At 41.5% G+C, this 24,559-nt stretch overlaps 1 protein-coding gene across 3 annotated transcripts; it reads left to right on the top strand.

Annotated features, from left to right (window-relative positions):
• Positions 1 to 111: 111 nt before the first annotated feature.
• Positions 112 to 24,133, top strand: zzz3 (zinc finger, ZZ-type containing 3). Of its 3 annotated transcripts, none has more exons than XM_059344258.1 (12): positions 112 to 229; positions 6,467 to 8,354; positions 11,648 to 11,786; positions 14,213 to 14,360; positions 15,888 to 16,000; positions 16,749 to 16,820; positions 17,834 to 17,935; positions 18,393 to 18,488; positions 19,302 to 19,451; positions 20,712 to 20,846; positions 21,463 to 21,563; positions 22,465 to 24,133. In XM_059344258.1, exons 2-12 carry the CDS (start codon positions 6,532 to 6,534, stop codon positions 22,607 to 22,609), a joined length of 3,024 nt encoding a protein of 1,007 aa, XP_059200241.1. In that variant the 5' UTR covers positions 112 to 229; positions 6,467 to 6,531; the 3' UTR covers positions 22,610 to 24,133. The 3 variants fall into 3 exon arrangements, with proteins under 3 accessions (XP_059200241.1, XP_059200242.1, XP_059200240.1); XM_059344259.1 differs by lacking the exon at positions 112 to 229 and adding an exon at positions 268 to 1,163; XM_059344257.1 differs by lacking the exon at positions 112 to 229 and adding an exon at positions 268 to 1,265.
• The last annotated feature ends 426 nt before the right edge of the window (positions 24,134 to 24,559 follow it).

Here is a 24,559-nt window from a genome sequence, read left to right as displayed (position 1 = left end):
GTGTATTGTCAATCATGAAAAGTGCCAATAAATCGCCATCAATTAATCGAGGTGACCCCGAAGAGTGTGCGACCGATTTCACTCTTGGCAGGGGTAAAAATGTACAGTATAGTGTTGCATTTTGCCGAGCGCGGTTGAGTCTGCTGGGCTCACACACCCCGGCTAACGCTCGCTGACTGGATTGAAAACATGGCTGCGGCCGAACGTGCAGCAAATTTACGGAAGTGAGGTATGTGTAATTCTTGAGCTACAAACGCTGTTTTAGAAGTGTGCCGCCAGTTCGGCGCTTGTGGTACATCAAATGACAAAACCTGAATTTATTAGCCCAGCAAAAATGTCCTGGACCGGCATTGTTGGCAGTACACAAATACATCGGCAAAGTTATGCGCGGAACAATCAGCTAGCTTGGCTAGCTAACACTAGCGGCTAGCAGCTGCTGCTAACTGGTTACTAACTGCCGTTATCGGTTGCTAACCATGCCGCTTCTGGCCAACCTCGGCCAAACACAATCCCTCAGTCGTTTATGTGTTATTGGTGGGCTTAGTGGCTGTATCAGTGGTCGAGCTAGTTTAGCTAGCATATACCCGATGTTATTAACGCTACCAGAGGGGCTACATCTAAAAACCGCCACGACTCTTTTCTGCACGATGCAGTTTATAGAGAAAACTAGCCGAGAAGAACCAGCGAAGGAGCCAACTTGGCTAACTAGTCGTTCACAAGGAAAGGGGAAAACTGGGTTTTAGGCTATACTATTCGCTGTGTGTCACGGGGAGCGTGTGGGATAATATATGAAATTCACGGGTGCAACAGTCTGTAGTTTGGAGTCTCAAGCGTTAATGTTTTATATTTAGCCCAGAGAGCTAACGGTAAGTTAGCCCGCTAACAGTGAGCTAACGTTAGGTCAAGTAACGCTTGGAAGTTGGTCCATGCTAACGGTTAGCTTCGCTCTCCGGCTCCATGGACCAGCCGGGTTGTTGTTGCCTAAACGTGTGGTTGGACTTTTAATCCTGAACTTTAGAGTTCACCTGCTGCAAACTAATGTTAACTCAACCGGCGGCACATGCAGCTGCAGCGTTGTCTATTCTCTAGTTTAACCGCATCCAACTTTGTGGAGCTGGCGGCAGCTGATGAGCTGGATGTTGGGATTTGAGCGATTCTCATCGGTATGTATAACAACACCACTTCGTGGATTTTTTGTTGCCAGTAGGCCCTGTGGAAGTGTTGAACTACAGGTCAGCAACGGGGATGAACAGTCCAACTCAACGGTAAAACGGCACAGAGCGTGTTTGTTTATCATGTAACAAATGACTCACTCTGAACTCTTAAGCGTTAGCTTAGCTGGTCTGCCAACAATAGCATCCACACATAACTAGTAAGGTGTGTTTACTTGTGTATATCTGAAGTTTACAGCCTGAAAGCTCAATGAAACCAAAACTTAGTTTATAATGGCAAATTGCCCGTGTGTTAGCCCTGGTCTGTCGTGATAATAGCAATGTAATGAGCACGTGTTAACATAACTTCACAACTAAACACGCGCTTTAGTGAAGAACAGGAAGTGGTTTGATTGAGAATTACAATCACACATGGGGCCTGTCTCAGTAGCAGCACAGACAAATAACATTCAGGCTTTGACACGTTCTGTATTTATGACTTCACCGCTGCCTGTAAGCATAAGTTGTTATTTTCCAACCTTGTCAGGATCAGTGGCTGTACATAAAAGTATGTTGTGTTAATACTAATGAACTTACTCTAACACTTATACTGCAAAATGAAAAATGAGTACCTGTAGGGTTTTCCAGCACCTGGTATGTTGAAATCTCCCTTGAAAAGACAGGGACAATTTTCGGCTTGCTTGTATTTCATGCGGTTAAATGTTAAGTTTTCATGGTTAGATGTTAAGACATGGCACAAAAGATTGCCACAAAAATATGACATTTTCGTTTTTATCAGTAACTCTCCACTGTCATAGATCCACCAACAGTAGAGAGAGCGTGCAAATCAAATGCTGTTCTGTGGTCTTAAGCAGTGGTTCCGACAAACATTTGGCTTTTGACCCCTCATAAAACAAAGCAATGTCTACTTGCGACCCCCTGTCAAACATTATGGTCTTATTGTTGACTTGAGTTATAAGCAGTTCAGCCAAAGAGTTATTCATCTGTATTGCATTTTTTCCATTTAAGGCACTTTTTATTGGTCTTTAGGGGTCGAATATCTTGTATTGTAGCTTGTTTTTCACAGGGGAAAACTGAATTGAATATAATAGAACATGATTTTGTATAAAAGAAATGTATTGTTTCTTTTACCTCTTTAATACTCTCTTTACACTCCATTTATCGTTTCAAGGTCTTGAAGCACTGGCTTAAAGTATTTTGATGTTCATAGCGTTAATACTTGAGGTAACCTATGCATGTTGGGAGAGTTACTTTTAAAATGTGTTCCATTACAGATTACTGAAAACATGCCCTAAATTGTAATTTGTTTCATTTATTGTATTCCATTGATTTTTTTTTTTTCAGATCAAGTAGTGTGCTCTTTGGGATAACTTCTAAATCATCTTGCTGAACTCATTTGTCAGGGTCTTATATTTCCATGTCAAAATCACATTCCTGACTGTGTCCTGGCCCTGTATACCCCCTGCCACTGTTGTGTGTCAGGTGCACTGCATATGCATACATTGTTGCACATTTTTTTAAAGATCTAGTTAGAGGAAATGCATGCCTCATACATTTTAGAGCAAATAAAACAAAAATGAAGTGGAAAGGCACTCAGATGGTGCAGATCTCCGCCAAGGCCATGCCGTATCTTGCAATGTTAATGAAAGCGAAAAATAATTTGTGTCTCTACATTGTGATTTGGATCCACTCTCAAATGTAATAGGTTCTTCCTTGGCCCATGCTTCACCTTTTCTCCAAGTTTAATAAATATCGGGCTAGTGCTTTTTTCTGTGATCCTGCTGAGCGAAAAACAAAAGTTGAACTTAAAAAAATAACCTCCTTGGTGGAGAAAAGAAAGTAACCCCTTCAAGTAGTTCAGTTGTATTTTTAACACACTAAATGTATATAGAATAGCCCCAATTTAAGCAATAACTGTAATTAAATACAGTTACTTATATTTTGTTTATAAATATGTATTCCCATATTCCGTTACTCCCCAACCCTGCTATGCTGCGATGCTAATTCATGTCACAGTTAAGGAGACCACTGATTTTTAAGTAGTTTTTTTATGATTGGCCCTAAAAAATAAAATCCTTGAGTATTTGCTTGATAACAGCATGTACTGAAAGGTGCAAGTTACCCCACACACTGTCTAACTATTTGCACTCTCTTTATTTTACGACATTCCTGACATTACACCTCTGCCAGGCATGTTTTACATTTGTTTGAGCCTTTGATAGAATAGTCAGATATAATTAATAACAACTTGCTATATAGTTTCAAACGTATTCTGATATTTCCAACATGCAACAGCATTAGACCTTTAATATTTATTAATTAAGGCTTTGACAGCTGTGCCAACAGTGTGCTAATTATTGGGACAAGGAAGTGTGAGCAAATGTTTCATAGTTATTCAGCTGAACTCTCACCCTGATCATTTTGAAGTAGTGATTAGTTTTCTAGTTTTAGAGCGCAGGTCAGATGAGCAGGCTTAATTAGTTTTGTCGATTTGAGTCTAAGGGTGAGTGCTCAGTCTGAATAACCTGCCCCTCTTGCTCCCCCCTCTCTGTTTTTCTTTCTCTCTCTTATTTTATGCATGGACAAATCACATTAGCTTTCTCAGTTGGAGTCTTTAGCCGAGTGTGAGTAATTTGTGCATGTGGTAGTGCTTGTTCCAGGTGACTATTATGTTTGCCCCCTGAAGGAATATTATCAAAATGTATTTGTCGCCAGGGTAGCCTCTGGCTTTGATGTTGCTGTGTTAGCACAGTGTAGGAAAAGGGGGGAATTGTCCCAGGAAAGGCAACAAGGAGCTTTTAAATCAGTTTTGACAGAGGTCGGCCCACAGATTGATGTACTTGGATCTAATGTAAATGAGCATCATGTCCACAATGCTAATTAATTGGTGCTGTGATTTTTCTCCTCTAACAACAGGATGCTATGACTGTGTCTCATCTTCTAAAAAAGCACACCTAGTGAGATCATCTCCCCCTGAATGTCACTTTAATACAACCTTTACCAAGCCACATTTTTATTGTCCTCTGTTAGATTTATTATTTGGAGGCTGATGTGTGTGTTGACTGTTTTTTTTTTCTTGGGAGTAAGGAAAGGAAGGCATATAGTGCAAGCAAGGCAAGGCAATATCAATATCACCCCACTTTCATTCATTTTATGCTGTATATGTAGAATGGAGATGGTTGGGTTTACAGTCACAGGCTTAACCTACTAAAAGTATTTTTTTTGATTGTGTAGTTAGTGTCTGGAAAATGGAGTGACTTTGTGTGCTTGTTGTTCTTCACATTGAAGAGTTTTCGAAGAGTTTTCAAAACAAGCTTGAAGGAATAGTTAAAATTTATTGAAGTGGGGTTATATGAGGTACTTATCCATAGTCAGTGTATTGCCTACAGTAGATGGCAGTAGGCACTCCCTCGGTTTGGAGAAGCAGACAGAAGCACTGACACAGAAGCTATCAGGATTTGCGATATGACCACATGGATTCATATCATGCATGATACCATATTTTAAAAGAATAATTTGAAAATAACATAAATGGCATGAAACTTGGTTGTTTGCTTTTACTCTTCCTGTAAGTCGCTTTGGATAAAAGTGTCTGCTAAATGACTAAATGTAAAACCAAGGATCTCTTGATTACAGGTCAGCAGTAGATACCACATAGAAATGGTATGTACCATCTGAATCTAAAGATTTATTTTGAGAGGTAGCTCTGGTTCCAGTCATAAATCTGTTTAAAACAATTAGTCAATACAATCTTAGCTACAGCTTTAAAGCTGAGCCCACTCCAGCCTCTGAAAGAAAATAGCAGGTGGGGTGTTCGCTAAGGGGTTAATGTAGACTGTATTACTTGATGGGTTCTTTGTAATGCAAAAGCTATTTTGTGATTGTGTTTTTAGTCGCCATATGCTAGTTTTGATTTTGTTTGTGTCCGCTTCATTCCATGACCTTAATGCCATATACACAATCAAAATACAGATATAAATCAGAATTAGCTGTATATATGTTGATGACAGCTCTGATAATCAAGTGAAGTAAAAGTGTTTTGCATGAGTGAAATTATAGTGAAATTATGATGGGTTGTCTGACCTGATTACATTTGAATTGTTATTGCATGAAGTCTTTTCATTTGTTAAATTGATTATTCAGTATAGAATAAGATATCCATTATTGAGTATGTGTGTGGAGCATCTGGCTTGTGTTAATTTTACAGTTCACACTGTAAGCCAGGATTTTGTTCAAATGCATGCCGTATTTCCTCTGCGGGATACATCAGGCAACACACAAAGCAAGTTTGGGTAGGCTTTGTTGTGTCTTAAATTGTGTCAGAGGTTTAAGACGTGACGATTCACTTCCTATAGTTGTCCGCGCTTTAAGCCTGTAAGCCTTCTGTAGGAACCTTGTTGTCGCAGCATTTGAATTTTTGTACATGCCGATAAGTTATTGAAGGATTGCAGCCTGTTGGTTCTTGAGCACACCTGTTATGAAGAGATAAACAGCCTACAGTGTGGTGATGATAAACCTATGTCTGCAGTGCTATCTCTGCTGAATGGGGTGCAAGAAATACAGTGTTGCTTCTGTGTCAAAAATCAGTCAACCAGTAAACCGTATGTTCTCGTTGTGTGGCAGAATAATCAGTAATCTCTGCTGGGAGGAAATAAATATGCTCTCAATCAAACTTACACACATTTGATTTTTTATTTTTATGCAGGTGGTTTACCGTTTTCTAAATCATCTGCTGGCCGGCTTTAGGGGCTTTTCCTTACTTGAAATGCTTGCTGCGCTTTAGTCACCTTAATCGCTGGAGTTACCAAGCACATACAGATGAGTTTTAAAGCTGTGACATTTGTGAAGTGTCAAAGGAGACGGTGTGATTGGTCATTTAGGCTATATGGAAGATCTGACCTTATTGTTTCCTATTTTGTCTTCTGACATTTAAGATCTTCACCTTTTTTAGATGGATTTCCTTTGTATGGACCTGTGATAAGACATCTAGTTTTGCCGGTGGACAGAAGGTGTTGCTTAGCTACAATGACAGGAGAAATCAATACCCCTCTGGTGTGAGCTGAGAAATGACCCAAGCATTATTTAACAAAGGCCTTTGGTGAATGCTTTTGTTTCAAAGACCCCAGGGTACCGTTCATGCATTCATGTTAAGCATGGCTGGCCAGTGCAACCTATCAAACTAATAACTGTTGTAAAGGTAGTGCTATGATGTAACTATTGAGCTGTAAAGGTTTGGGGTTTTCCATGATTATATTGACTTAAAGTGCATGTATGTGTGTCTGTGTGTTTTGCAGGTGCCCACATTCTGCTGCAGAGGAGAGAGCACCAGGATGAGGAGACAGTAGGCACCCGCCGTAGTATGGCCGCGTCCCGTTCCTCACGCGTCACAAGGTCGTCAGTGGGGCTCAATGGATTGGATGAGAACTTTTGTGGTCGAACCCTCAGGAACCGCAGCATTGCCCAGCCGGAGGAGACCTCGGTGCCTCCGCTACCAAGGGCCCGCTCACCCAAGAAGAAGCAGGAGTCGAAACAGGATGCCAAGCAGGATAGCAAGCAGGAGTCGAAACATGATGGCAAGCAGGAATCTAAGCAAGACGGCAAGCAGGAGTCGAAACAAGACGGCAAGCAGGAATCTAAGCAGGACGGCAAGCAGGAGTCGAAGCAGGACACCAAACAAGATGTTAAGCAGGAGTCAAAGCAGGACCCTAAACAGGACCCTAAACAGGACCCTAAAAAGGACCCTAAACAGGACGCTAAACAGGACGCCAAGCATGATACAAAGCAGGACACTCAACAGGATGGCCAGCAACAGGCCTCGTTGCAGGGAAAGGTAACTGACTCGAATGCTTCTCCAGCTGAGGCGGAGCAATGGACCACCTCCAGGAAGCGGAGCGTGTCCTGTTTAGAAAAAGACATTAGTCCTGAAAAGTCAGAGAACTGTGATCGAGGGAAGGGGGTGCGGGATGTCTGTCCTCAAATCAAAAGGGCCAAACGGTGCTCCCGCTCTGGAGAGTCTCAGGGACACGAGGAGGACCCTGAGCCTCTGAAATCTGATATTTCAGTCTCTGTCCCAGAGCCTAACAAGGACAACAGTTGTGAAGAATTTCCCAGCCAAAACTCTGCTAACACAGCTCCTGCCTCACCTGTCCACGGTAAGGAGGAAGGTGAACTGGCAGGGGGGAAGGCAGAGGATGGTCATGTGGAGTGTGACGGGGCAAATCATCCCCCAAATGCTCACAAGGCCTCTAATGGACTCAGAGAGAATAAAGCAGAGGAACCTAGTACACTCACTGAAGAGCCCAGTGCAAACCCCACCTCTGCCACCAACTGCCCGTCGCTGCTCAACGGCAGTCAGACGGCGGCTCCCTCATCCCCTGACCCCGCTGTGCCTTGTAGAAACTCTGTCCCTGTTCAGATGGAGATCTCTGGCTCAGGGGAATTGCCAGCCTCATCTGCGCTGACATTTGAGCCTGTTCCGGAGGATCCTGTCCCTGAGTTGATAGTGGCCAAGGAGCAGGAAGTGGAGGAGGTGGAAGTGGACGTGGTGGGCGACCCCTTGTGTCTGGCCCACGAGGAGCAGGTGACAGAGAGCGAGAACGATACCAATGGCAGGCCGCTAACACCAGTGCAGGAAGCTGCTGCTTCCACCTCCTCCACTACCACCAACATGAACAGTAGTCCAATCAACAACAACAACAGCAACTCAGGAGAAACTACACCCCCACTAGCAACAACCCCCTCCCCCACAGAGCTGGGGTGCAACCCCTTAATATCCAGCACGCCCCCCTCTTTCACAGAGCTCTACGAACATAGATACACCCTGCGGACTTCACCCAGGAGGGCTGCCACTGGTGGCAAGGCCTCCTCCAAGCTCAGTTCTCCTACCAGAGACAATGGTCCCTTGAGGGAAGCGGGGGAGGTGGTGGTGGGGATGGAGGAGGACTGCCCTATGGTGGAGGAACCTGCTCCCTCAGACTCTGTTGGCCCCTCCAGTGAGGAGCCGGTCTCCGTGGAACCTGGAGACAGGGCAGGTGGTGAGGACAGTGTGCCTGTGGAGGGAAGAGAGGACGAGCAAAACAAGGAGCTGACACGGAGCCAGGCTGCGGAGGAGGAGGAGGAAGAGGAGGAGCCAGACGTGTATTACTTTGAGTCAGACCACCTGGCTCTTAAACACAACAAAGAGTATGTGGGAGCTCCCTGGGGATTCTGCTCTCTCCTCATCTTTTGTTGATGTAGCTCCCACACATGTTGATTACTGTATTATGTGATCATTGCGTTACTTCTGGTCTTTGGTTTTGAATGAACCAAAGGCGCTTTTCAGTTGATGAGGGTTTCTATGTGCTGAGAATTTTCTGATGTTTTGACAGTATTTTTCAGTTCAGTCTTATTGTGGCCTAAACATTGACTATGCTTGTGTCTTCATTTTTTTAGGCTCAGAGGGCTGTATTACAGTGAGATTATAATGTTAGCAGGGTATGTCGAGCCAAAGCCAGAGTTTTATTTCATGAAGTTGGCTCTCTTTTAACCTGGCTAGTTTTAATGGTACCTTTTGCTACAGATTTAACTGGGTGAGACTAGAGTTTCAGCTTTGAAAATCAATTATCAATCTATGAACCATAGATTCTGAGGGAAGATGGTATATATGTGAACTTGTTGACATAAAGATACACTAGTAATTCGACAAAAATAAGCTGTACAGTTGTAGTGCTTACATGCATTCAATTGGTGAAGCAGAAAATCTGAGAAAGAATTCAGTTTTATTTCATTCACACAGTTGATGTGTGTGTCTCACCCTACTGAATATATTTGTAGCGTTCTCTGGACATCTACTCTACAATAATCATTCTATTTGAGTGCAGACAGCTTGCATTAATATATCACAACATTATTAATCAGTTTGACTTTTTTTTTAACTTGCATATGAAATGTGGCATAACTCATTCAAGCCACACAGCAAAACATGGAAGATGTTTGGGCTTTTTCTTCCCTTCCCTTTTTCTTCCCTTCTCTCAGAGGCCTGAAAGGTGAAATGTTTTTCATAAACTTTCACAAACTAAAAGGGCACTTGCAGAGAGCCGACTTCTGCCAAGGCCAAATCATACAATGTTAATAAAAAGTGTAAAATTTTGTGTGTCAATCCTACAATTTGGATCTGCTCCAAAACAGACAAACAAACTTAATTGAGCAGGAAAAACCTCAAATGAGAAGATGAGTTTTCTGTGAAATTAAAAATAATTTGACTAGTTTTTATCTGCAACATATGGGCTGTGGCCATATTCATTTTACAGTTAGCGGAAAATCTGTAGTACACTGTGGCCAATTTGCAGAAGATTGCAGCGGAAAAACGGAGTGTGGTGAGAACAGCTAGATATAGGATAAGAATAGAGGGACATGCTTTTAGCAAATTAAAATAGATCAAGAAATAAAGGACTGTAGCAAGACAGATGGCTTTCAAGTAATTTGTGATGATATTCATGAATATCCAGGTAATGGAGAATTACCACAATCAACTTATTGAGAATGTTTTTTTTTAATCACAATCCCTGATAAAATTGCACATAATCTCACCACTACATCACATTCAAATGTATACAAGTCTTTTCTCAGTTATCATGGGAATATCGATGAGCATCTAACTATAGCTCGTGTCGTATTGTTCTGGTTTTACAGGTTTCAGCATTTAATTTCCACCTTCAAGCTGGTGCTATGATTGTGTGAATTAGCTGCCAATTGTCAGCTCCCTAAAGCCTACAAAATTGGATGTTAAAATTACTCTCCTTTCTCAGTAAGATGAGCTGTTTTAGAGGGAAAAGGATTACTCAGTGTGGGGTTTTGTTCCCAGTAGCGTTGTCAGTTGTCAAACAAGATGGGATGTTTATGTTGGTGGACGGGTCCCATGCTGCGCTCAGTCAGGCACTGCTAACTGCACTGTGGCAGGTCAGCGGAGTCATGATGCATCCTCATAGGAGGAGGGGCAGAGAGCTGTAGGGGCTTGGAGACATCATGAGCTGAGGTCCCCTTGTCTTTGACACCAGTATTGGTGATTGTTTCAGATTCAGAGAATAGCTTTAGAGTAACATTTCACTGCTCTCGTATTGCAAGGTAATTCGATCAAGTTTCAGTGACATGCCAAGTTTTAGATTGTGCTGAGTGTGGAGTATTTTTGAAGGCTTGGATCAATGCAGTGAGGAGTCATTTTTAGGGTAGCATGACTAAGCATTTGAGTGTTGCTGAATATGGAGAATTGACAGAGACATGATTGATGATGTGGATACAGAATATCTTGAATTTTTATTTTACAGCGATGTCATATTTAAAATGAAGAATGTCTCACTGCTTGATTATCAGGCATTGACTTGGTGACATTATTGTCCGGGCCAGCTTTTCATTTGGCACTAGTGTTTGTCAGTGGACATCAGGCCCAGTAGGTGGCAATGGTACACCAGGTTTGTCCCTGGACACCTGGCAGGAGTCCAGAGAGCTGAGAAGCAAAGCAAAGTCCTCCTCATTTCCCTTAAACAGATTAATGCACAGATCATCTGTTCATCTTAGGAAGTCAACATGTTTGCTGCTCTCTATTGCAGAAATCTTACATTTGAATCACTCTGTGGGACAGGAAATGTGCAGTAGTGTGTTTTGTTGCTACTGCTGCAGAGACAGATTTACAGTTTGCATTGAAGCTGAGCTCTTACTGATGCTGTACAAGGTCAACAGAGCTGCACATTGTGTGAAAGAAGATGCCTGTAACTAATGAAGGGATATGAGGTTAAACACAGTCAACTTGTTTGAATGTTTCTCTTGTAGGTTTTTTTTTTTAAACCACCAGCAGCTGTTGAATAAATTGTGTCCTCTGCATTGATTTTCATTCATGTCCTGTTAGGGGAGATTGATCCACTCTGCTTCACTGAGCCCCTACATTAGGTTATAGCCATGTAGGATGCTGTCACATTTCCTGTCGAGTCCTCCTCCTCTGCTCGCACTGTAGGGCCTCTGACTCAGTACCACACTTCGTCATTGACAGCTCAGTTTGCAGCTCTTCAGCTGCCCCAGAGGGTGTGAGTGGAAAGGTCAGACTTGTACAGCACGGAAGGCTCCTCAAGAACTGCAAAACCCAATGCAAAGATTTTTGTTATTACTGTTAAATCCGAGTGATGTGCACAGTTAATCAGAAAAGCGATTAAAGTGCATCTTTTCTTACAGTTTGAACGTTAACTTCCCAGCTGCAGTTCTCGATCCGCCAGGCTTTGGTGTAAGATGCATGATTTTGAGCAAACACCTGTAAACAGCTTATTTGCAAAATAATTGACTGTTTTTCATGTCTTGTGAAAGTATTTAAGGTCTCAGCTCCACTCTTGATTTATTCATGGTCTAGGGTCTAAAAGTTTGATGCACTGCAGCATTGCAAGTGTCAGGTTGAATAATGTAAGCAGTCCCTCCCTTCCACTGTTGTCTAACCTCGCTTCCCTCCATGTCAGTTATCAGAGGCTGCTGCAGACCATCGGTGTTCTCGAGGCCCAGCGCACGCAGGCCATCCTGGACCTGGAGACGTTGGCACGTCAGCAGAGGGAGGCTCTCAGCGATCCCATCAGCTTTGTGGAAAAGCTGCAGAAACGGGTAACAAACTAAGTGTAATCTTTTCCAGTATAACCGTTCTGCCATAAAGTCTACTTTTATGATGCCTATAATGTTCAGCTTTTTGCACACCCACCCCATACAGGGGTTCATTCAATTATATGTTGTTGCATCTGTTTCTAATATTCTGTGTTTGCAGGACGGACAAAAATTAGAAACACTGTATACTACAATCAACTACATGTCCAGCAAAGGCTAAAAAACAAACATGGCATGCACACCATTACACAGTTTGTTTGCACTAGGTTTTCTTTTAAGTTTAGAGCAACTGCTTTACAAAAGTGAACATGATGCGAGGGATTGTGTTCTGCACACAACCTCCCATAAAGGCATGTTCATGAGCCAGCTATGGCTTTTGGGCCAATTTTCAGCAAGTAAGTCAGTAAGAACAGCAACGATTAGTCGACTAATCAATTGCTCCCTTGACAGAAAAAAAGGCAAGTATTTTGATCAGTGATTAATCATTTTTCATGCAAAAATAGCAGGAAATGCCATTTTTCAGCCTCTCAAATATGGAGATTTACATTTTTTTTTCTTTCATATCTAACCCAGTTAGATATAAAAAGACCATACAGTTGTGGTTCACCCTGAACTTTGAGAAACTGGGATGAACATTTTCCACTATTTTGTGACATTTTACAGACCAGATGAATAATCGATTGATCTAAATTAGTTAGTTACTACCTCATTTTTCACCCTTATCCAGTGTAGTTTAAGTCTCAGGCCGACCATATTTCTCTTTAGTGTCTCATCTGGCTGGCTCATTTATTGAGAAAGTGTTAGACTGTTAGACACATTGACAGTGTATTAAACTTCCCCCACACTGAGTTACTGTCGGAGTCTAAAATTTTAGAGTAGCCTACTATATCTGTCTTTCCCCCACTGTCCTAGGCCTATTTAAGCACGCCGCATTTTTAATTGGGTAAATTACATTTCAAGTTGTAACATTATTTTAAACATCAGTGACAATCAACTGTGTTTGTTACTAGGGCTGGTTTTCACATACATTTTTCGATATTACTAGCAGAGGCGGATTTGTTTACCACAGTAAACAATGCTGCTGTATGTGCAAACATTATGAGCTCTGTAAAGATAGATGTTATTGCAGCGCTGCATTAGATTGTACATGTGTAATGGGGCCAGTGGGAGTATGGTTTAATGTGTACAACAAACAAGTTGTGAGTTGTTTAAAATGTTTAAATACAGTGTGCACGTTTCTAAGTGGATGTGTAGTCTTTCACTCTGCATCAACCCCTCTCAGAGAAATGGTACATAAGATCTTGTTCTTGGGTTTCTGCCTGAGGAATACCTCGCTGGTTGAAACGCTGCTTGAATAAATATTTGGGAGCATGTAAAATTCAGTGTGCAGACCACTTTTCCATTTCCACTGTATGACTCAGATTCTGTTGACACCTGGGCCAGGGTGTGCACACGATCCACCTTTTAGATATTTTTGACTGCATTTTGACTACATACAAATAATGGGTAAAGGTAATTTAATTTGTGCAGTCAGGTGAATACAAGCAAGTACCTGCTTAAAAATGGCATTTTCACTTCACAGAAAACGATATTGCACAAACAAGAAAATGAAGATATGAAGTCATGTGGTGAATCTTTTAATAAAGCCCAGTATGAAAATGGCCATCCCATCTAGAAATGGGAATCACTAGGGCGCCTCATTTTTATCTTTTTTGTTTAACCTCTATTTAACCAGGAAGCCTCTTGAGATGGAAATCTCTTTTCTGTGGTAGACCTGCCCAAGATAACACATCAGTTCCAATTTAAATAGAAATATAACACAACAGAGAGTAAATACATTCATCCAATATAAAAAAGAAGAGACTAAATCTAGCTCAAATAAAGCAGTATTTATTGCTTTTCTTGGCTTAAAATTTTTTCCAAGGGGTCTGTATTATAATTTTCTCCAGGTCAGTGCAAGCCTTTGTAACCTGGTAAGAAAGCCACCTGGTGGAACAAAGCTAAAGACTGCTGGAGGTCTGCGTCAGAAGATTATATATGTATGAGGGGCGTTTACCCAGCATGGCCTTGTACACCAAATATGCAAACTTGCTGACGGCCAGTCTGGCAAATCATAAGGCGTACAATGATGAATAACGGGAGCCAGAGTCGGGACCTCTTTATAAAACTCTTATTAAAAAAAACTTGGAAATCCCAAATCCTGAATTACGTTCATTAATGCCTGTGCTTGTGTATATAAAACCACAGATTACGAAATAATCAAAACATAAGCATGCCCAACAATGTATGTCCCAAAACAAAAACTTTTATCTTACAGCGTTTGTTTGTCATATGTTGTCACATATTTAACCTTGTTGCAGTATAGTTTAGAGAAGTCAATTATTGTTACTTGTTAATGGATTATGACCCCCAGTGCTTGTGCCCCTCAGGTTAATTTGGGCTTGCCGTGTCCTCAGCGAGTCGTCCAGCTCCCTGACATTGGATGGGAGCAGTACACCTCAGGCCTCGGTGACTTTGAGAGAGAGTTCTGCGACAAGAAACGCAAAACCAGGCAGCTAAAGCTGATCTTCGACCAAGGCACGTATAAATCTGTCGTCGTCTTGGTGTGTGTACATTTTTTTAATAATCTAATTGGTAGTGGTGAACCTCAATATTTGTCAGTTTGATCCAAAGAGCCTGATTGGACTGCTTATTTCACAGAGTTGGAAAATGTGGTTATGGAACAAAGGACAATTCCATTCAAACTGTATTGGGCTGCTGAATGTCTGATTTTACATTTAAGTTCTTGGTTTCTCCCCATAAATCATTATATATATATATAAAGTCTATGCTGGTATAAATATCAGCCCATGAAATATACTGTAAATAAAAATGTGAAAATAACACATGTACATTTTAATCAGTCTCCCTCGTGTGTGTGTGAATAAATCACCACGGTAAACTAAATTGCAGTATTCAAATCTTTGGTACCGTCGTAGCCTCAGAAAGGGTTTAATAACAACAGCATAAAGCTACTGCTTCAAAATCAATGAATATTAATAAGAGCACTCGTATAGGGAATGTTGCAAGCACTAGCAGAGTGTTCTCTCTGCTCTGTTCCTTCACTTCCCCATTGTTTCCCTTCTCTCTCTGGATTGCAATAGTTGGGACTTGACAAATGTTCAACAAAAAACTGTACAAAAATGATGAGCTTTTGTTTTGGTAAATATACACTTATTCTATTTCTATTTACATTTGACACAGCGTCTCAACTTTATTGCAATTGGGGTTCTCCAATGGGGGAAATCATAACTATGTTTTAGTACATTTTAGTGGAAACTCTTAGTTCTTTTAAGTCAAGGATAGACTCACATCTGCCTTTAACATAATGATTTTTTTAAAAGACTATTTTGGGCATTTTATAGCTTTATTGATAGATATTCAGAGTGCGGGAATGGGCTCCGAGATGGATACAAACCCGGGCCCCCTGCTAATGAGGACTGAGCCTCTATGGTATGCGCTCTACCAGGTGTGCCACTGGAGACGAAACATAAATTCAAAAAATGTTTAACTGTATAACTCTGCATTGTAACTTTTACTTAATTAAATTACTTGTATTATATTAACAGCTTCTGTTTTAGCTGTTTCTGTTTTATTTTCTCTCCTTTGATTTTTAAGCTTTTGTTTTAATGATCTTTTATTGTGTTTTTCTGCCCTTTGCCATGATGCTTTTGGTGTCTTGTGTGAAGCACTTTGTTTTGTTGCTGAAATGTGCTGGATAAATAAACCTTGCCAACTTGCCTTACAGACAGTCACACACACACACACACACACACACACACACACACACACACACACACACACACCCACACCCACACCCACACCCCACCGGCCTCTACATACAACAAAATGGCTGTCCATTCAGTAACAATAGCTACGCCATAGTGACATGTATCTCAGCCAGTAATGTTGTTTTTGCAGTTTTTCTACATAAAGCTTAAACTGAGCGGATCAATGTGGGAAAATGAAAAAAGTAGTAAACATGATTTGACAATTAGAACACTTGACCAATCAGATCAGAGATTCTTTTGCCATTTAAAAAGAAATGCTTGTTTCCTCTTCCAGGTTTGCCTGCTCGACCAAAAAGTCCCGTGGAGCCCAAGAAGGAAGGCGAATCGTCCACCATGTACTCCTCTCTGCCTACTAGTGACGCTCTAGAAAACGGCAGGCAGGCGCAGGTATGGCTCTGCCTTCTTACTAAAATAACCTGTACCACACACACACACACACACACACACACACACACACACACGCTGCTGCTGTTGCTGTGATTGTCTCTCGGTATGCCATTAGTGCAGATGCAGTTACATCTGTTCCTGAATGTAGCTGGTGAGTCATGATCTCCTGCAGGTTGGCCTACAAATCATCAGGTTATTACCATTTTTACACGTCTAGGCCTCCTCCAACATCATCTCCCCCATTCTTACTCTTCGACAGAGTTAAGCATTCAGCGCATGTGAGCACAAAAGATGGTATCTATGGAAACCGCCTTTCCAAAACCCCTGATTACGTCTTATTCCTAGCCTCCATTATGTGTGTGCCTGTGTCTTTTCCCACCTTGTACAGGCAGTAAGGTTTCACTTTTGATTGATTGTTTGGATTAGAAGGCGCCAACTTGTTAGCACTGAGCAAACAACTTGATTATTTCTGTGGCTCTCCCTGTTTATATTGTGCAGGCACATTTGCATTCTCCAGGGCTTCACTCTCTGAATTCTAACAGGATTGTGTTTGTCAGTCAAAAGTGTTGCTGTTTTTCTGCGTCTTCCCAATGACACGTCTGGAGTCTCATCTGACAGCCGGGCTTTGTCTGTCAAACTGACGCATTCCGTGTGCCAGGCAGTTCACATGCACAGATCTCTTGAAATGGTGGTGTGCCCGTTATTTTGGTGTCTTTTAACATGGCTGTCACTCGTGTTTTCATGACAGATGATCAGGGGGAGGATTTGTCACCCAAACAAGTCTGACACGTTTAACCAGCTGTGGACTGTGGAGGAACAGGTAGGTAGCAAGTGTGTAAGATGTTGCACGATATTTTACTGCCTGCAAGATGCCATTGAAACATTATTTACTATCTAAAATGTACAGCATTCTAGTCCTGTATAGCACCTAAATGTGTAATAATCTTTGCTATCCACCTGTTTTATAGGCTGTTTTTGATGTATATTAGGGATGCCACGGTGTGAAATTTTCACCCAGGTTAAAAAACTCCTGATTAGGGATTGAAATCTAGAACCGTTTCAAAATGGTCTTATCCATTGGAATCGTGTGCCTTTGGTTCTTCTTGGTTCTCAAGAAGGGATCATGGCATAGAGGAAGAAACTTTTCACAAAGAAAGATGCTGCTATTAACGTCTTTAAAAATGATCTTTTACGTACAGAGGATTTTAAGTACGGGCGGAAAACGCCAGCTACATGTTGGAACATCTTTCTACAGAACACCGGTGTAAATTCCACGTATGACTTACACTTGACCCTCTACCACTGTGAGTGCTTCTGCTTCACAACTGAGAAGCACGTCTGTGGCCAAAGGGAAATATCATCTTATAACAGCATAAGTGCCACACAGGCAGGCTTATGAGACCTTTTCTTTTTTGTTAAAAAACATCCTATAATTTTGTCGACACTGTGTTTGGACTCAGTCGTTTTGAAACATTTATGTTGACGTTGAAATCCAGTGTAGCCCGACTTTTTTCCCCACTTAGAATTTTGATCAAGAATCAACAAGGGAATCGCGAGTATTTTACCGAAAAGCAGAATCGATGATGGCAGTGGTATCAATATTGAGTTATTATTCCCATCCCTCCTTATGATACTATTGATGTTACTGATTACACCAGACATATTTCAAGAAAAGACATTTGTTTATACACCAAGTTATATATATATATATATATATATATATAACAAATAAATAATGCCCAATAGGCACGTTTGTGTCTCCCTTTGATACCAAATAATGTGAAAAGCATACAGGAATGCTGTTTTAGCTGTTGTTTTGTCCTTTTTTGATAGAAAAAACTGGAGCAGCTTCTTGTTAAGTTCCCTCCAGAGGAAGTAGAGTCCAGGAGATGGCAGAAGATTGCAGATGAGCTCGGCAATCGAACAGCAAAACAGGTGACAAGGAGAGCCAAAAAAATGCATGTTTGATTCACAACTGTTACTTGCTTAGTTCAGAATATTTTCCCCTTTGAAGTTGAAGTTTTGCTTGTGAGAATTATGCTAGAATTCACCACGATGAAGTTCTAAACTTCAAGATGAACTACACCTGACTAAACCTAACTTGGCTAAAATTGTATGTTGCCAGCTAAAGAACATCATTTCAGCATTCTTTGAAGCAAATTTACTGCTGTCTACTTGTGTTCGTTAGCATGCCCTGACTCTGATAAATGTGTGTGCCTTTACTATGGAAACAGGCTGTTAAATCGCATTGAGTGAATACTTTGTAGTACTAAAAGGCAAAGGCTCCCTGCAAGTACCTGGATCATACATTTGCTTGACCTCAATTACTTCAAGCAGCTGCTCCTCAGTTGGAAATCATTAACACCGCAATTTTCCTGTTAAAACATTCCAGGTTGCCAGTAGGGTTCAAAAGTACTTCATCAAACTGACAAAAGCTGGTATCCCCGTGCCTGGAAGAACACCCAACCTGTGCATGTACACTAAAAAGGTAACTCTTTACTCATTTACCACACCCCAGAACCACTCTGAGCTACTAATGTTATTTAACAAACGCTTTCTTTAAGTGTCTTGTAGTCAGGACTCAGCAATTCACCCAGTATTGTTGTATTTTGATTAAAAATGACATAGAACTGCAATCATATTGTGTGAATATTATTGCAGATATTGACAAAGAGCAATGATGATGTTTGTAATATGGTTTTCATATATAGTTTTAGTTCTAAATTTATGGGAAAAAGCCAATTTTTTGTGATGTAATGAAGACAATAGGACAGGCTAAGTAATAAGTGTGATCATTTGCTAATCATTTTTGACATAAATTTAATTGAAAACTGTATAAAGACAATATATTGAATGTTCAAACTGATAAACTTTTGTTATTTTATATATACATTCTGAATTTCTCAAATGTGAAAAACAGAAATCAATAGTTTGCTGATCCATTGTGACAAACATTTACTATTCTTGGCGCTCTGCTGCTCTGTGTTCTCAGACAGGTCCAGGGTTTGCGGTTCCAAAAGTGTGATGAATAACTGAACGATATATCCCAATAGCTCCCAATTTACACGGTCCAGTGACTTTTTATGAACGCACCCATGCTGACATCCTGATCAGCATCACAGTTGAACTGACAGTTGAAATGCTATCAATGGCACAAACAAACTTTTTTTCCCCATTAGGCCAGTACTTGTGCCGTATCCTGCTCTTATATTAACTGCAGACAAATGATATAACATATCCAATGCATATTCAAGAGGACTTGTTTAAAAGCTGCCTGCTGTTCTTTCTGCACCTCCTCCAGGCATCCAGTAAGAGGCAGCACCACCTCAACAAGCACCTGTACCGGCCGTCTACCTTCCTCACCTCCTACGAGCCTCCGGTCTACATGGATGAAGATGACGAGCGTTCGGCGTATTACAGCAGCGTGCAGGACCCCTCCGCTGATGACTCGGTCAGTCCTGAAGCCACAGTGGTTTTTCTTTATCTAATAGATTTCTTTTTGCACACATCAAGCTTTAATTTGTTTGTCCCGAGAGCTTATCTTGTAACCGATCCCCCGACTTTATCGTGTCACTGATCACTGAGCAGACTGTGTCTTTGCTGCTTAATTAAGCTGATCACAAGCTCACATTCCCTCTTCTCGCTCACCAAACACACTCTCCTCCTGCAAGCAGTGACCTGTAAGATAAATACAGGTAAAAGCTGCATGTTATGTGCCTTGGGGAGCTTGTTTATACCTGACTAGTCTTTTTAAATGCATTTAAGATCATGTGTGCTTTAACATGACAGACTGTTCCTCTTAACTCCACTTTATTACCTTTGGGTCAAACGAGGCATTTGGCCCTTGTTCGTGCACGTCTGTACCCCCTTTTTTTTTTTTTTTTTTTTACTTCAATCAGGGCTGTGTGCACTGGCAGAAATGGCTAAATCAGAGCAGGGGGCCGGGCCAGCCTCGCCTCTCTTTCCATTTGAACTGCTCGACTCCTGACGCTCGCTGTTACCAAAGCACTGACATTTCCTTTTTCTCCCTTTGATGACAGTAACCTTTAAGTAAAACCAGGTCGCCGTGACCTGCTGAGAACACAGGCTGCCGGCTCCACCAGCGCATTAACAGAAACCCCTGACACCGCCGGTATAAAGTAAAGTCACAAAGGTGCTGCCAGCGTGGGCCACAATAATTTCTCACTTCACCAAGTTGTCCTTTACTGTGGCCGCGTCTGCAGGAAGGAATGGAAGTCGGCAGCTTGGCAGGACTCTCACAAAGCCCTTTTCTGAAAAGACCTGGAAGTGTGACGGATAGTTTTGTCCAAAAAAATAAAATGTTGCACTTTCTCATTTCTGAAGTTATATTTCCTTCGGCATACCAAGGTGGAAGCAAGCAGCTGTGTCTTTATGAAGAAGAACAGCAGATTGCATTTTGAGCTGAAAGACAATTTTTACTTACTGCAACATTACTGCCCAAACTTAGATGGATGTTTTTTTTATGGATGCACCTTTTTTGTTCAACTAAAAATAAATTGATCAATAGTGGCAGTAAATTTGTTTGCAGGTTATAAATCACTAGAGATATCAATATCAGATTGGATCCCTGCAGCCATGTAGAAATGTTGTGTCTGCATGTCCTGATACCGGTCAGTCATCACCACTGTCTTTTCTCTTTCTGTGTGTGTGCACGTTAACATGTGTTTGTCTTGCCTTCCCTCACACGCAGGACGAGGAGGCGATACCTGAGGAGTTGAGAAATTTGCCAGAGTACAAAGAGCTTTTGGAGCTGAAGCGACTGAAAAAACAGACGCTCCAGGAGATTCACGAGGACAAGGCAGGGATGCGGCACGTGGGCTACAAGGTGAAGTCTATGCATACTCATAACATTAAAGGGACAGTTCACCCAAAAATAAAAAAATGCATATATTTTACTCTTAGCTGTGCTGCTACTTATCAGTCAAGATTGTTTTGGTTTGAGTCTCCAAGTGTTGGAGATATCTGCTGTATTTGAGTGTGTAGCAACATCACACTGTACAGATCACAGTAAAAAAGTGTGGACAAAAATTTCCCCCGAATTGTTCCATTTTGGAGTGTGATGACTCCACAATGCATTGCACAATGAAAACAGAGGAAGCTGAGAAATGGTAGAAAATGATGTTGGCTCTGGCTACAGCATTAAAATAAAGAAATACATCCTTAAAGTACTTTTTTTATTTTTTATTCGTGACATCTGCAAGCTTGAAATTGGCATTGGAGTACAGCAGTTGCAGCTTGATCGACTTTACTTCATCGTGTTATTGTTGTATTCTTATCCAAAACACAACTTTTATCTCTGATGTGTTGTGACAGTGCATTCGACATTTAAATCTTATTGTCCTAAGAAATCAGTGTTTGCTGATAACCATCATTATTCTGTTTTTACCAGCATTTTTATACTGAAGTTGTTGGATATGTGTGTACGTGTGTGTTTTGTGCAGTGTGACGTCTGCGGTATGGAGCCCATCCAGGGAGTGAGGTGGCACTGTCAGGACTGCCCGCAGGACAACTCTGTTGATTTCTGCTCCAACTGCTCCGACTGGTGAGATCCTCCACCTCCTGTCATGAGAGTGAAAATTGCACTTACAGAAATCAATATTAGAGTATTTAGATTTTCATACACAAAAGAAACAAATTATCTTGCTCCCCAGCTCCAATCAGTGCATTAAAAGACAATCTATATTTAAACTTGTCCATGCATAAAGTAATAATAATAAAAACATTCCAGTCACACAGTTAATTAGCAGAGGTGACACGTTACAAACACGATCAAAAAGTTTTCACAGATGATGTTCTCCCAGCTGTATTCACTATCTGGTGAGGGTGTCTTTGGTTAAAATAAGTGACAGTTCACCCCAAAATACACATTTGTCCTCTTACCTGTAGTGCTATTTATCAATCTAAATGGTTTTGAGTTGCAGCTTGGGTTGGCAACAGTAGAAATGTGAAGTTGTAAATACAGAGCAGGAGGAGGCATCCTATTAACCTTAAAACCTGGGAAACTTGAAATGACTTTTCTCAGGAAACTCAGTTTCTGTTTTGGAATTTTTATCTTTTTAAGTCTGTGTTGTCTTGTTTGTAGCCTATGGAAAAGTTCAAATTTGACCTACACCGTGGTTATTTTAACCATAATTACATTTAAAGAACATTTACTCCATTGTGATAGATACTGTTGCCGTTATATAGAATTATATAAACTGTTAAAGACGATTTTTGTTGTATTGTGTGTTGGAGATATCAGCCAATGTTGTCTTTCCACAAATTTCCACACAACTTGTTGTGAGCAGTTTTCAATTCTATAGGAACTATAGTAGAAATAATATAGTTCCTTCAAAGCCCGGTTAAGTCAGATTGTTGAGCTGCGCTTTCCTGTGACATTTACAAGACTCAGAGTGGCTCTCCCACTGACAACCTTTCTCCTCTTCTTCCTGCTCGTCTTCCAGCTTGTTCAAGACAGAGACCCACAAGCCGAACCACCACTTAGAGCCGGTGCACCAGCCAGAAACCTTTCTGGACAGGGACTACTGCCTGCCGCAGAGCACAGGCTACAACTACCTGGACCCTAACTACTTTCCAGCCAACAGATGACAGGGTCCCAGGCGCCTCTAGCTCCAGGCTCTCTCCACATATCCCACAGGCCACTCTGTGCATGGCTCCATCCTCCAAGTCCAAGATAACCGCTTAACCCGCCGCCAGGCAGGAAGGCCAGCAGGCAGGCAGACAGCCAGGGGCCTCAAAGCAGACCACAGTGCTGCTGGTGGAAGGGGCTGTTGGTAAACTGGCCTCCCTGACTCAAGCGAAGGGCGGCCATGTTGGTTCCTCAGAACAAGGGTGCCCTGCTCCACCTCAGCCAGGTTAATCAATGGATCTGTGATTTGAAACGATACACTATTTTTAAAAAAACAAACAAAAAAAACAAGAAGGCACACCGACATTCCCGAGCTCTGTGACTCCAGGAGGGCTGCCCCCTCGTCCCCTCATCGCCCTCCAGTTTACCTCCTGTGCTGCTTCGAGACTGGAGAATTAGTCCGGTGAAGCACCACCTCATGGAGATGTGTGGTCATAGTGGACTGTGAAGTCATCAACTGAGATACACATAGGTGGTTTGTATGTGTGTATGTGGTCTCCGTGTTATGCAAGAGTGAAAAATGTTCTAGCTAGGTATCCGTAGATTGAGTATTTATGAGCCGCAGCCTCCTCAGCAGGAGTTGCCGTGCGAGAAGTTCGGCGGTGCGGAGCGCGATGCCGACGTCTGTGTGTTTTTCGGCTGCAGACTGTAGGAAGTTCTGCTGATCCACGTGGCGTTCTGCAGACGGACCTGTATTTGTTAAACGGACTGAGCACCATGTTTCAGCATGGAGCCATCCCCACCACTGTCACACAACGCTGCTCTCTCACCTTTCAAACACACACACACACACACACACACACACCCACACTGACACATGTCTATTTCCTTTTCTCTTTGCTCTCTCCACTAAAACATGTCTAACAAGGAAGCACTACAGCACGGAGAGCAAAATAATTTTGAAGGCAGGCGAATGGGAACGTACGGAAAATACTTTTTGTTTCATTTTTTTTTCTCCTCCCCCAGTGTGTGCCGTTGTTGATCATGTTGAGTGTACAAGTATATGGTGAAAAGTAGCCAGCGCTAGTTGCTGTGTGCCATTTTTAAAAGAGAATTTTTTTTTTTTTTTGGAAGGGAAATCCACCTCTTAACCTGGCCACAACTTCTCCCTTCCCGCGTGGCGCCATCGACCCACATTGTCCTACATTATCGATCCAGTCATCATGCCTCTAGATCTTCTTTAATTTTTGCAGTTCACTTTAAAAGGTCCATTTAAAAGATTGTATTTTTATTAATCTATTTAAAAAAAAGAATTGAGGTAGTGGTTGGTGCCTCCACAGTGGAACAACCCACACAATTTTATACACATAGATTTTGTTGTGCTTGAGTAGACACCATTTTGTATGGTTTTCGTCTCCTTCCCTCACCCCCTTTGCCCTGCTTCAATATCTGTGTATAACAGTCTGTTCTTATGTAAAAAAAATAATAATAATGTAAAAAAAAAAGCTAGAGGAGAACCGTGGAAATAAAAGTATGTGAAAATAGTGTTTCTACACCTGTGGTTTCTGTATTATTATTATTATTATTATTATTATTATTACTGTTGAAGGTCACTCCAAGCTCAGTGTATGCTTCTGCACTTTACTGCTGCAACATTGTGTTGATTGTTTTTGTTTTTTTGCGTGCATATCTGGCACCTGACACCTCGCTTCTTCTTACAGAGGCCAGCCCATCGAGCCCTGCGCTCTTTGGCCGGGGTTTTAACAACAAGTGTCCAAAGGTTGATGCCCAGAACTGTCCCGGACACAGCAGAATATTTTAAAAAACCCAGAAAGACAGAAGGCAACTTCTCTGCAGATACAGACTCTTAGTCTTTCTTTTTTATAGGAAAATCCGTATCACTCTGCCTTCATTAAAAAATATTTGAAAATCTCAGGCTCCATCTCTGATGTGAGAATGTTTCGTATTAT

Source organism: Centropristis striata, chromosome 11 (genome assembly GCF_030273125.1).
Source record: "Centropristis striata isolate RG_2023a ecotype Rhode Island chromosome 11, C.striata_1.0, whole genome shotgun sequence".
Taxonomy (NCBI): domain Eukaryota; kingdom Metazoa; phylum Chordata; class Actinopteri; order Perciformes; family Serranidae; genus Centropristis; species Centropristis striata.
Note: the sequence above shows the minus strand (reverse complement) of the source record. Positions and strands in the feature narration are given on the sequence as shown.